The 12,283-nt window shown below is 39.2% G+C and overlaps 2 protein-coding genes across 3 annotated transcripts; both read right to left on the bottom strand.

The window, feature by feature from the left end:
• Window positions 1–706: 706 nt before the first annotated feature.
• gpr141 (G protein-coupled receptor 141) lies at window positions 707–4,111 on the bottom strand. Of its 2 annotated transcripts, none has more exons than XM_010771691.1 (2): window positions 4,033–4,111; window positions 707–1,757 (listed from the first exon to the last, which is right to left on the bottom strand). In XM_010771691.1, exon 2 carries the CDS (start codon window positions 1,755–1,757, stop codon window positions 795–797), a length of 963 nt encoding a protein of 320 aa, XP_010769993.1. In that variant the 5' UTR covers window positions 4,033–4,111; the 3' UTR covers window positions 707–794. The 2 variants fall into 2 exon arrangements, with proteins under 2 accessions (XP_010769993.1, XP_010769994.1); XM_010771692.1 differs by lacking the exon at window positions 4,033–4,111 and adding an exon at window positions 2,509–2,734.
• Window positions 4,112–4,588: 477 nt separating this feature from the next.
• Window positions 4,589–11,559, bottom strand: pign (phosphatidylinositol glycan anchor biosynthesis, class N; the record flags this gene model as incomplete). The annotated part of the gene is made up of 20 exons (XM_010771694.1): window positions 4,589–4,733; window positions 4,870–4,922; window positions 5,034–5,076; window positions 5,253–5,326; window positions 5,471–5,546; window positions 6,012–6,067; window positions 6,219–6,305; window positions 6,792–6,894; window positions 7,002–7,104; window positions 7,685–7,793; window positions 7,875–7,980; window positions 8,636–8,727; window positions 9,400–9,492; window positions 9,642–9,741; window positions 10,085–10,224; window positions 10,352–10,534; window positions 10,661–10,739; window positions 10,983–11,038; window positions 11,292–11,384; window positions 11,494–11,559. Coding segments are annotated over 20 exons (1,836 nt in total), but the record flags the coding sequence as incomplete, so codon positions are not given.
• Between the last annotated feature and the right edge of the window lie 724 nt (window positions 11,560–12,283).

The following is a 12,283-nucleotide window of genomic DNA, read 5'->3' as shown; positions in this document are numbered from 1 at the left end:
CACAGGGTTAAGTGTTAGCAAATATGTTGAAACACATGTAAACTGTGTATTTCATTCTGACTCTTATGTGTTTTACAATAAGTAACATATTGGATTAAACAATTAGGAAACCAAACAGCAATTTTATTAGCTAGTATTACAAGTATAATGTTCGAAGCCTGTTATATCCACACACACCAGCAGATGGCAACAGTTCATTCATTTTGAGCCAGGAACAGTTTACAGTCTCACATTCTTACAACATTTTCAAAGACAAATCCAATAAAAAGGCAAAAAACTGGAATATTATTGCATTTCTCACACAAGAAAAATACGGCAGAGGACACAACAGTGGTAGGATTTAAAAGTGGGAAAGCATGATAAATACAAAAAAATGCTCCAAAGAGATCAGAAAATAGCCACTGAGTAAAGACTATTTTTGTATGTTTTATACAAATCTCTTCTTTAATGTTTTTGAAGTTTTAATCCAATCAGTGGTAAAGATTTTTTGTAATCTGAGTAGTTATAACATTCAACTTTTTATAAAAATGCACAATGGCCATTTTGACCCTAACCTGATTCCTACTTCTTCCAAAATAAAGCAAATCAAGTATCCGGACCCCCTTACACATTACATTACATGTTACTTGTTGGACGCTTTTATCCAAAGCGACTAACATACATAGCAACTTGGGGTGAAGTGTCTTGCCCAGGGACACAACGACATGCTGACTGCAGTAGGATTTGAACCTGTGACCCCCCTGATCCGAACACCAACGCACAACCCACTGCACCACACGCACTTCCAAGAAATGTCAAAAAGTCATTTTGGGGCAGCACATCAACCAGGTTCTCCTGCCCAGGAAGGTGAGCATGTCCAAACAATTAAAAGTGGTCAGAGTCAGAAACACCTCGTTGACGTTCTCCAGGTGGATGTTTTCTAAGTAGTTGAGCCGGAACATGTGGTAGGGCATGAAGCAGACGACCATGACGAGAGCGAAGCACAGACTCTTCTGCTGAGCCCCGTAGTCCTGCTGCGAGCTGCACCCCTCACGGTGCTTCTTGTATAAAACCCTCAGGGCGTTGGCTTGGAGGCCTGTCAGCACTGAAGCTACCAATATGATCGCTATACTGACGATGTAGTTTAACACTTTTGCAGCAGCTATGTTGTTTCCAAACTTGAAGCAAGTGGTATTTGTGTTGTTTTCACTGCGCGTGTCGTTTCCCAATGTGCCGTAGAAAGCATGCATGATGCAAGGGACCACGACGAGCACCACGATCCACACCGCTCCACTGATGAGGAGAGCGTGGAACTTCTGGAAGGATACCACAAGCTCAGTGTTGTAGTAGAACGAAATCAAGCGTGTGACGAGGATGATCACGTAGAAGAGGAAGGACATGTACATGTGGATGTGGATCATGCCGCTGATCACCCGGCAAAACCCGGAGCCCAGGTTCCATTGATGATTGGCGTAATAGTAAATCCTGAAGGGCACGCTCAGGAGGAAGATGAAGTGGGTGAAGATGAGGTTGAGTACGGCTATGGAGGTGATGGATGTGGAGCTGAACCTCATGATGTGCATCATCAGGCTCAGGCTGACGATGCCAATGAGCAGAACCACCGAGTTGATGACCAGGAGGACGGTGTGGTACTCTTTGGAGTCTGACGTATTGTCCAGGGGGGCTGCGGTGTTCGGTGAGGAGCTCAAGGTCATCATGGAGGTCATCATGGAGGTTAAGGCCGAAGATAACATGCTTTGGGGGACCGTGGTAGCCATCTTAGATAGGGAAAGAAAATAATAATAATAGCTTGGATTTATATAGCGCCTTACGCTTTACAAGAAAGAACAGGGCAAAACAAACATAACAAAACAAAAGGCAGTCAGACAGACAAAAACAACAAATAGATTAGGGGCCAAAGGCCTTAGTAAACAGATGGGACTTGAGGGCTCTTTTGAAGGCGTCAAGCGTGGGGCTGTTCCGGAGAAAGAAAGAGGGGAGGAGAGAGAACAGGAGGGATTGGTGATGTGATGGAGGGAATCAATCAGTTAAGGGCTTCTTTTGAACTATTTCGTCCATGTTGTGTGAATTTTTCTTACCATGTTTTCTCCTTAAAACGTTTTTTTTAGGGAGTAAAATTGTAAAATTGACTTGACCGTTAAAAAACCCCGAAGTAGGCTTAACTAAAAATAATACTAAATACAAAATAATGTAAAAAATTGGCTCATGTAGCTTATGTTTGAAACAACACCACATTATATTGACATACTCCACTGATGCTATTTGTTCATATTTGAACACAAAATCCAGATCAAGAGATTGAAACCGAATAATAATTTTGTCGGACATGCTTCAAGTGTTTTAACAGGAAACCAGACTTAAAACATACTAAAGATACTACATCTCAAAATACAAACCCTAAAATACAAAGATAAGAAACAAACACATTGTTCAGGCCATGAAAAGAACATTGTGAAACTGAAAAGGAAATAGCATTATAATCGAAAAAGAAAAAAAAGAAGTACTTACTTTTTAGTTCTCAGAAGAACCGCCAGCTGAGTGCTCTTGAATGTGTGAAAATGACGCATCCAGAGCGAGTATTTCCTCTACATTAAATCTAATTATCTTTGTCATCAGGATTTGCCGGCACACATGGGGTAAGCTCTTCGTGTGGTAAACGCCTATGTGTGTGTCTGTGCACTTATTGGTAACAACTCATGTGGAAGTTGAGATTGTGAAAATCAACCATGTCTGTGTTTCACCAACCACCGTTCTGTTTTGCATATATAATGTGTGTGTTTTTATTTGTGCGTGTGTACTCCTTTAGCAACTGGAGGTGTTTCACACTACCAGGAACTTGGCTGCTTCCTCCTTCTGGTCACTACACTTCTCTACTTATTATTTTCTTTAATATTAAACTATATACAAACCATTATAATATGATATGAAACTGTAGAGACAATGCCATGTAGAATTGTTGACTAGAAATAGAAATGTATAATGTAGGAGCAACATAAAAAATACTTAATGCAATAAACTCTATAAAATATTATGTTGTGCTTACTCAATACAAATCTAATAAATTGTTATCAAATGTATGAGTCCTTATAGCTATCATCAGCATGCCCTGTTACAAGCAGGTTATACCTAATCAAAACTATATTTATAATGCATTATAGTCATGTGCATAATAGAAAGGATACTGCTATTTGAAATCTCTTATGTGAGTTTTTTTGGATTACAGTTTTTTTAGTACAAAAAGCAATCATATCTAAAACAGAAAGCATTCATATTCAGCAGAAGTCCTGTTTGTCTTGAGTGTCTAGGAACCACACAGAGTTCAGACAGATCACCCCTTACCCAAATAGTCTGCTGCTCTTAATTATTGCATGGAGGTCAGTGACACTGATACATACAACAACAGTTGTTTACTCTACATTACACTATGGAGTCAAAGTATTGGCCTGTGGAAATAGAAGAAGTGAGAGAGGATGTGGTACTGCTAGCTGTGATGTGGAGACATATGTTCATCCACTATTAAAACCTGTGCAAGAACTTACTGTAGTTAAAAGGCAAATAGTGCCACTCCAGCTGGTGCAATGAAGCTGAGAACGTTTAGATATAAATATTTATCATATTCAGAAAAACCCCACAGATGTAAGTACAGAACATCCCTTGTCCACAAAGCGAGTAGCAGTAATATTTGGCTATGTTCAGTCAGTTCATATTACTTTGCTACCCATCATCATGTCCCGAAATTTGATCTGGAAAACTAAGTTGCAAAAGAGAAAACCAGGTTTTTTAAATTTATTTAAACAAACTATCCATAGGTTTTTCAAAACACATCTTAACAATCGTATGTACAGACATTTACAAGTTTGCTACCCACAATCCCTTTGCTGCCCACTGAGTACAGGCTCCACACACAGAGCATAACATTGATACTGGCACCTGGTTTATTCTGTTAATGTTTAGTACAAAACACACTTTTTGTTCATTCCTGTCCACAAACATATTATCACAATTTTCTTTAAATAAATCCCTTCTCCTTACCTTGTGAGCATGACACGTCTCGGGTAGCTTCCCAAGAAATACAAACTCAAGACAGTTATGAGTTGACCTTTCTTTGGTGGATCCTGAATCCTTGGCAAAGGCATAAGTTCCAGTCCGATATTCAAATGGCCTTAGTCCATCCGTCAATGATTAATGTAAAAACAATAATGTATCAACTCAGTGTACAAAAGAATACAGTGCAAACAGAACCTTGGATAAGTCTCGAGCCACTTGAATATGTCCTATGTAAACCATCGATCTAAGGAGTTAGTGTTTGTTTACATTCATACAAGGAAGAACAAAGGAATAATGTTCTCAACCTGCACTAATTCACTATTGTAGACATTTTTAAAGCAGTTCTGAGAGGATAGTTGAAAGCATCTGACCATAAAGGATGTACAAGAGGGGATTTCCCACAATCCAAAACAATGTAGCTTAGTGGTGGGAGACTCTGCACAGTACAGTATAATGACTCATAAAACAATATCCCATATCTCCTATAAACTAACCCTGGCTTAATAAGGTGAATGCTAAATGAAAAGCACCTATACACAACGCTTGGTTGCACTATACATGTTTAGGGGAAGTGGGTCTTGCGCCTCCTCCACAGAATGAGTCTTTGTGAGGTGAGAATGTGCGTGACCACGCTGAGCAACATCAGGAAGATGGTCATTGACATCACTATCACATAATGGCTGATGCTGAAAGAGACAGAAATACACTTATAATCAAGTGTGTGCGGCACATTTAAAGTAGAGGCCGAAAGGATCATGAAGGAAAGTGGAGGGTAGTGTTATTGTGAGTCAAGTGATACTTCAAAGCATGTAGGTAACTAACCTTGTTCCTATGTCCAACCAGCTGCCGTAGTCCTGCACCAGGAAGAAAAAGTGCTGAGGAGAAGAAGAATGAGTTGAAGATATGGAAAGGTAAAAGAGAAACATGACTTGATAAAGAACAACAGTGCATAAAACATTTAACCCAAACATTTCAAACATCCTCACCAGAGCCATCAAGTCCGAGATGACCAGGACAATGAGGAACAAACTGGAAAACAAGAGTGGAAAGAAAGCGTCAAAAGTAAGATCTTTGAAATTATAAACCTCCACAACCACATGTGTACGTCATACAGCATGCATGGTAGAATGACCCCCACTTCGGACAGACAATAAATACAAGTATGTGAATACATTGAGTTGAGCATCTTATTCTGGAGGACTTACCTTCTTGATGAAAGCTGTGTTGCAACCTGGATGGTCTCAAATGTACACATCACTATAATGAAAGGAATGATAACCTGGAAGTTCAGAGAAAACACATTCAAAGTTTATTTCTCAGACAGATGTATCAATATACTACTCTCCTTTCTTGGGACATTTATTTCTTGAGTTATGATGATAGAAGTATACAGATAGGCAGCACAATCAATACAAAATGGTACCTTCCACATCATCAGCCCTCCCATGATGAAGGGGTTGAAGACAGTGAGGAAACAATAAACAGACGCTGGGTCAAAACTAGACAAAAGGAGAAAGAAGGATTAAATCATTAAGAGAATAAATCTGTCTCTCCATTGTTTTCTTAAAAGTGCAGAGTGACATTCGGACATACTGATCAGTGCAGTGTATGAAACCCCACATTAACACAAAGGCATTTCACAAAGATAGTGTACTGAGTCTACTGTCACTGGTTTCCTTTCTATAGTCAAATGAAACATTGCTATTAAAAAAAAAAATCTTGTGTCATTGTTCAGCCACAAAGCAGACCTTCACATTGCCCAAGATGCACCCTGCACCGCCAAACACAACTTCCTGCCACCAACCACCCACCCACACACACACACACACACACACACACACACACACACACACACACACACACACACACACACACACACACACACACACACACACACACACACACACACACACACACACACACACACACACACACACACAGTATTATGACATTGAGCTACATACCTGTTAATGGAAGCTATGTTCCCTGTCCCGAAGAACGCTGTTATTATAAAAAATACCTGAAGTGAAAGTATGGTCAAGGAAACATTTGGAGCATTATCTTAACTTTGCAAAATGATCATCTAATGCCATTTTCTAGTTCTGAACTAAAGTCTCCATTGGTACCAGTTTGAACAATGTCACTGTTGCAATATACTCTAGGCAGGATACAAAAAAATAAGATCTTCTGATGTCATCCAACTTCAGTTGTCGGATCTTGGTGATGTCGATGTTTGCAGAGAAATCGATAGTGGAGAGCTGAAAGAAAACACACACAAAAGCATTATTATCACACATTCATTTACACACCCAGAGAGATGATAACGCTAAGTTAGCACTCAGACGTTGTGTACTTATGTAGAGCTTTAGGGGGGTGTTATCACAAGCAGGGATTTCCTTGTTTATTTAACTAAGAAAATGACATTAAAGGAGTGAATCCAAAGTATAGAATATATATTTACATACACAAATAGAAGGAAAATACGCTTACACAAGATCAGCCAGAGTATTCTAGTACATGCCATAAGGAAGTGTTGCCGTTTTTGTTTTATACAGTTGATAACATTGAAATACTTGGATAATTTCCATGAAATAAAACAGTGTTTCAGAAACCAAGGGATGTGTAAACTATCAGTATATGTAATTTTAATTCTGTAGAAACCTATAGTAAAATATTTAGACACACACTTTGTTTACAGTGCTCTAAAAACTCTACATTTGGAGACAAACACTTGTTGTTTTCACCTCTTGTCTGCCAGAGACGTCCTGAGCGAGCATGGCTTCCTGTTCAATGTTGATCCACACAAACATCAGCCATGACAACACAGGGGGGAACAATGCCTCTGACCTGTGGGGGGGGGGGGGGGGAATACATCATAAATGATATAACTCTAAAATGTAATTTGACATGTAAGTGCAGCTGCATGATGTGTGTGTGTAATATTCGTGTCTCACCCGGTGCTGAGCAGCAGGTATGTGGCTGTGAGGGAGAGGAATATGCTGAGGAGTCGGTGGAAGATACGAGTAGAGCTCAACAACGGCAACAGCATGGACGACGCTGAAAAAACACAAGACACAAGTGAGGTGAATGCAATTGCAAAAAAAGGTTTAAAGAATTCCCCATGAATTCCTTACTTTCTTTGAGTGACTGTGTAGATGGAATACCAGATTACGTGGAAAATCAAGCCTTACAGTATGTATGTGTGTAAGCATTTGGATTTCAATCATGTGCCTAAACTTAAAACATACAATCAAAAATGTTCTTTCAATACGTTGTAGTCCTTTAAACCGTTCTTTTTGTAAACATCAGATGTTATGTCCTAACAGCTACATGACTATGATTGCCTGTTGCATTTTCCAAGTGTGCATTGTCTCAGGAAAGCAAGGTGGCTTTGATTTCACTTTTCAAAATATAATGGTAGGCTGATATAGAGTAGTAAACTTATCCTAACCTCTTATTTCTGCATTTTCTTCATCCATTAATAACATATGGAACCCTGTGAGATCTAACCAGGAATTAAATAATTTGATTTCTTTCTTAGATATCTGATTATGTTTTTAGAAAATGACATAAATAACACATCCCCAGGAGATTCTGAGGTGTTGGACAGATGTTGGACTCACTCACACCCGCCTACCTAACGTGGTCCAGCTGATGATCTGGTTCAGAAGCGGCAGGCCCTGTTTCTGCTGCAGGCTGGAGTGTGTGAGGGACGGCACGTACGCACACACTGCCACGTGGAGCATCTGTACAGTGAGACAGGTAATCATTTATTTCAGAAAATGCAATGACTCAATCTCACCCAACGTGACATGTGTTGTAGTTACCTGGGTGATGAACTGCTGCCGGTCAGTGAGGTGCAGCGGAGCTTTCTGCAGCGCGGACCACAGGTAACAGGCGGAGGTGAAGAGAGAGAGCACACCTGCACAGGTACTGAGCAAACACACAGAGTACGTTATTATAACAGACATGAGCCCAACACACAGATTAATTTTGCACAATATGTTGAATATGAATTCTGCTGTTAATTAGCAATTCATTTGATCGTTTCTGCCTCTTCCACTTGACATCAATGTTCAGAATAATCATCAGAATCTGAATTTATCCCTAGGAAAAAGTGGGTTTTGTTCAAAATGTAAAAAGTAATAATAAAGAAAAATATAAATATTTAGATGAACATAAGAAGTTAAGGTAAGAATGTGCATTAAAAATAAATTAAATAAAGGATATTTTAAGAAAAAACATAGGAAGGTAAAGTTAAATGTAAAAAAGAAAGATAAATCAAATTAATATTTATATAAAAATTGGATATTTTCTTATGTAAAGTACTGCTTACTACATTGTGATTATATACATATAATAATATAGGAAAAATATTAGCATTAATATTCTGACATTGATTCGAACCATATCGCATATCTAATTTTTTTAGCTAACATCACTCTGGTATGACATTTCTGAAAGTATAGCGATATAATTATATTTCCTTCCTACCGACGGAGATTCTTCTGGTTTGAGAGTTTGGGCTAACGCTGGGACACTGTGGTTAACTTTCTGATAAATGTAAGCAAATAGAGGAAACACTCACACCAGATGTATGTTTGGCTCTCTGCCCACAACAGGCATCAGGGGGAAAGCCGCCAAACACAGACAGCCCAGACACCAGCTCACTGAGCGGAACTGCAGGGGGACAGAGGAAATGAGTTCATATAGTTAGAAAAGGAAGAAATAAAAACTAGGTATTTATCAAAAAGAAGGCAGATTGTGAAGTGTGATGTCAAATCTATCAGTCACACCTTCTGTCAGCAGGACGTTTTGCTACTGTGTTCACACTCACAGATGTCATTTACACTGGGGACGCAGGGGACATGTAAATATATTATATATAATTTGCATAGCCCTAAGCTAAAAAAAACAACCCTAGCTTACTCAATATAAAAGGAGTAGTCTTTCATGCACTGATCAGTATCTGTACAAATGTTTCAGCCTACTTTTCACTTTTTTTCCTCAAATTGAGCCTTCCGATTAAATTGCTTTAAAATATATGTTGTAGAGAATGCGATACATCATTTTCCAAAACCTTTCCAGGTGAGGTAATATTCAAATCCCATGACCTTTTCCTTGTGCACAGTACTGGAATCTTCTCTCCCTCTATCTCCCCTCCATTTTCAACACAAAGTGATGCCATTGTTCACGCTTCAGTTGTAGTAAACTCTACCCTTATTTACGCCCACTTTGTTGTGATACATCATTTTCCAAAACCTTTCCAGATAAGGTAATATTCAAATCCCATTACTTTTTCGTTGTGTACTGTACTGTGAAAGCTGAAGCAGTAATCCATGATATAGTTACCTTGGCTTTTCCAAAAAGTCCCGAGAGGAAGGGCCAGAGCGAGAGGACAGCCAGGCCCACAGTCAGCATGGCGCGATGGAAGAAACTCACCACCTGGGGGCAGCAAAGGTACACACAATGACTACCCTTACATTGTTTGTCATATGTACTGTATGTGGAGGTCAACTAAAGGCTTGTAAGTAAAGCTGTATCAGTATCATGAAGCAGACATTTTTACATTAAAATACATGAAAGACTCCTACCAGTAGCTCGATCCCAAACGCCACCAGCACAAGATAGCCAAGACATTTCCACAGTGGCAGAGAGGGAGCCGAGCGAACCAAATCTGTCAGAGTTCTATACCTGAAAGGGATCATTAATTAATGAGACATTATTTTTCTGTTGTGAATTGCATACAAGAAAGAAACATGCAAAGACTGTCTGTCCTTTAATCCATTTTCAGAGGAGGAACATGAGTGGATACACTTCAAAGGATCTAATTAACACTTCACTGCCGCTGTGCCAGACGTGCATGAACATGTTTGTGTGAGGTAAAGTACAAATACAAATCTGCTATATTCATTGATTGTTGAGATGTCCATTGATGTGTGTTTGATATGTCTAACATCCTGTCTGTGTGAGGTGTTTCCCAACCTCTCTATACAAATCAGCATGCAGATTATTATTATTATGTGTTTATACTCACTCTTTTAGCACCGAGTACCACACAGGAACAGGTAGCAGGCAGTAAATATAGTAGGTTACGGGGCTCCTTTGGATAAGCAGGAACACAGTGATCACCACCGTCACACAGACACACAGCCTCGCCAAAGTGTGGCTGTGATTCTGCACACATGCACCGGGAAAAAAACACCAAAAATGTAATTTAGTGAGGCAATCAAGTAACTTTAATTTGCCTTGGTGGAGGAGATATTTAGAGGCAAAGAGAGAGGGATTGTTGTGTATGTCTCACCTGATTGAGGAGACTGGGGTGACGGTCGAGGCTGGCGTGAGTCTTCAGTATCACGAGCACAACATATGAGGTCCAGCCTACGAACCCGAGCACTACGCTGCAACCCAGGAAGAACCTGTCGTAGGTGTGGTAGTACACCAGGCCCTCCAGAGCGTTCGATATCAGAGAGCGGCACAGAGAGATCTGACAAGAGGCAGACGAGGGGGAAAGAAAAACATCATTGGTGAATACATTTCAACATCATCCTAATGGATTTGTATACTTGCAAATGTGCCCATACACTGCACTATCCTTCTCCAAAATACTCACATAATCATCATACTTCTCCAGCTGAATCAGTATTCTGGCCTTGTGGAAGAATTCAGCTTGTTTTGACTCAGTCAGGAGTCTGGGAAAATCAGAGAGACAAAGCCATAAAGTCAGAGTGTGTGAAATTGCATTTAAATGTGGTCTGAAATATGGTGAAGAAATAAAACCGGTTTCTTTGCTTTAATACTCAGCAAACAGCGATAATATTAAACATGATCCCTTGGTCAAATAAATGCTTGAATTAAAAAATGAACACAGCAAATAAAAATTATTTAATTCATTGACAGCTATCACAATTCACAAACTCACTAATTGTACTTACTGGTATGGGGTGAAGAGAAATGACAAAGTTGTCTCCTTTTTCTGAGCCATTTTCATCTACAAAAACAAACAGAACAGCTCACTCACTATAGATTTAAAAATTCATTTATAATTATAAGACATTGAATGTAGGCTTAAAGAACTTAGAAATGCCAGAGTGTTTAAAACTATCATTTTAAAGTTAGTCTTATTAATCAAATAAATAGTACAGAAAATAATACCAACATTCAAGTATCATATCAACTTTAACTGATACTAATTTATTACCATAAATAAAGCTCAGTAATAGCATAGCTTAATGCATGTATACCTTGTACTGCTCCAGTACTTGAATAGCATTTGTGTAAATGCTCTCCGCCTTGAACTGGTCACTGTTGTTAAGGTAGAGAAGAGGTAACACACCCTGAAGAGACAAATACACATAATTACTATTAACTGATCTGTTTTTGACAACTTTCCTGATAGAAAGGACTAAAACATTTCCACTTTCCTTAATTAATCTCTAGACTTACAACAGAGTTAACAGGAAATGGCACACCAATGAGAGAAGCCATGAGGGGAGCGATGTCTGCCTGTAAAAAACACACAATATATTTAAATATATTACAATAACTGATTAAAGTGGACCTATCATGCTATATTTGAATAATATAGTGTAGGACCATACCTATATAAGGCATATTTATACTTTGTATTTTTCAAAATACCAAACAGATCATGCATTTTAGCTATTCCTCATTTCGCTCAATTGAACACTGTCTTTGCATGGGCTGATTCTGTGAGAACAGCACCATCTACAGGCCTGGCATATGTACTACAGCGTCTCCAGCGCTTTGAACGGCAATGTCCGTGGCTGTCTCCTCCTGATTGGTGGAGTTTGGCCCAATAGCCGTAGCGCCACTTCTGTGACGTCACAGAAGTGTTCAAATCTGGATCAGTCTGTATCAGATCCGTTGCTGCCCCTTTTTAAGAGATTTGGGTATGGAGGGAAATAGAGAGGGTTGTGTTTTCTGACACTTGGTGAGTTCCCTGGAACACCGGGGACACATATTCATGTATAAAAGACGTACAAAGGTGCATTTTGCATGATAGGTCCCCTTTAAGTACATTAACTATAGTTCCAATAAAAAAAAACTAGAGGGTAGTTATAATATAATTATACCTTGAAACGGGTCACGGGAGACCCGAACACAACATAAGGGTTAAGAAGGAAATGGGTATGAAACGGATATTTTTTGTGAGTCCAATTATCAAAGGACTATAATTGCCTCCCCTAAATCTCCCGTTTAAGCATATAGTCTT

Source organism: Notothenia coriiceps, unplaced genomic scaffold (genome assembly GCF_000735185.1).
Source record: "Notothenia coriiceps isolate Sejong01 unplaced genomic scaffold, NC01 NC01_scaffold00010349, whole genome shotgun sequence".
Lineage (NCBI taxonomy): Eukaryota > Metazoa > Chordata > Actinopteri > Perciformes > Nototheniidae > Notothenia > Notothenia coriiceps.
This window is presented reverse-complemented; position numbering and strand designations above follow the sequence as displayed.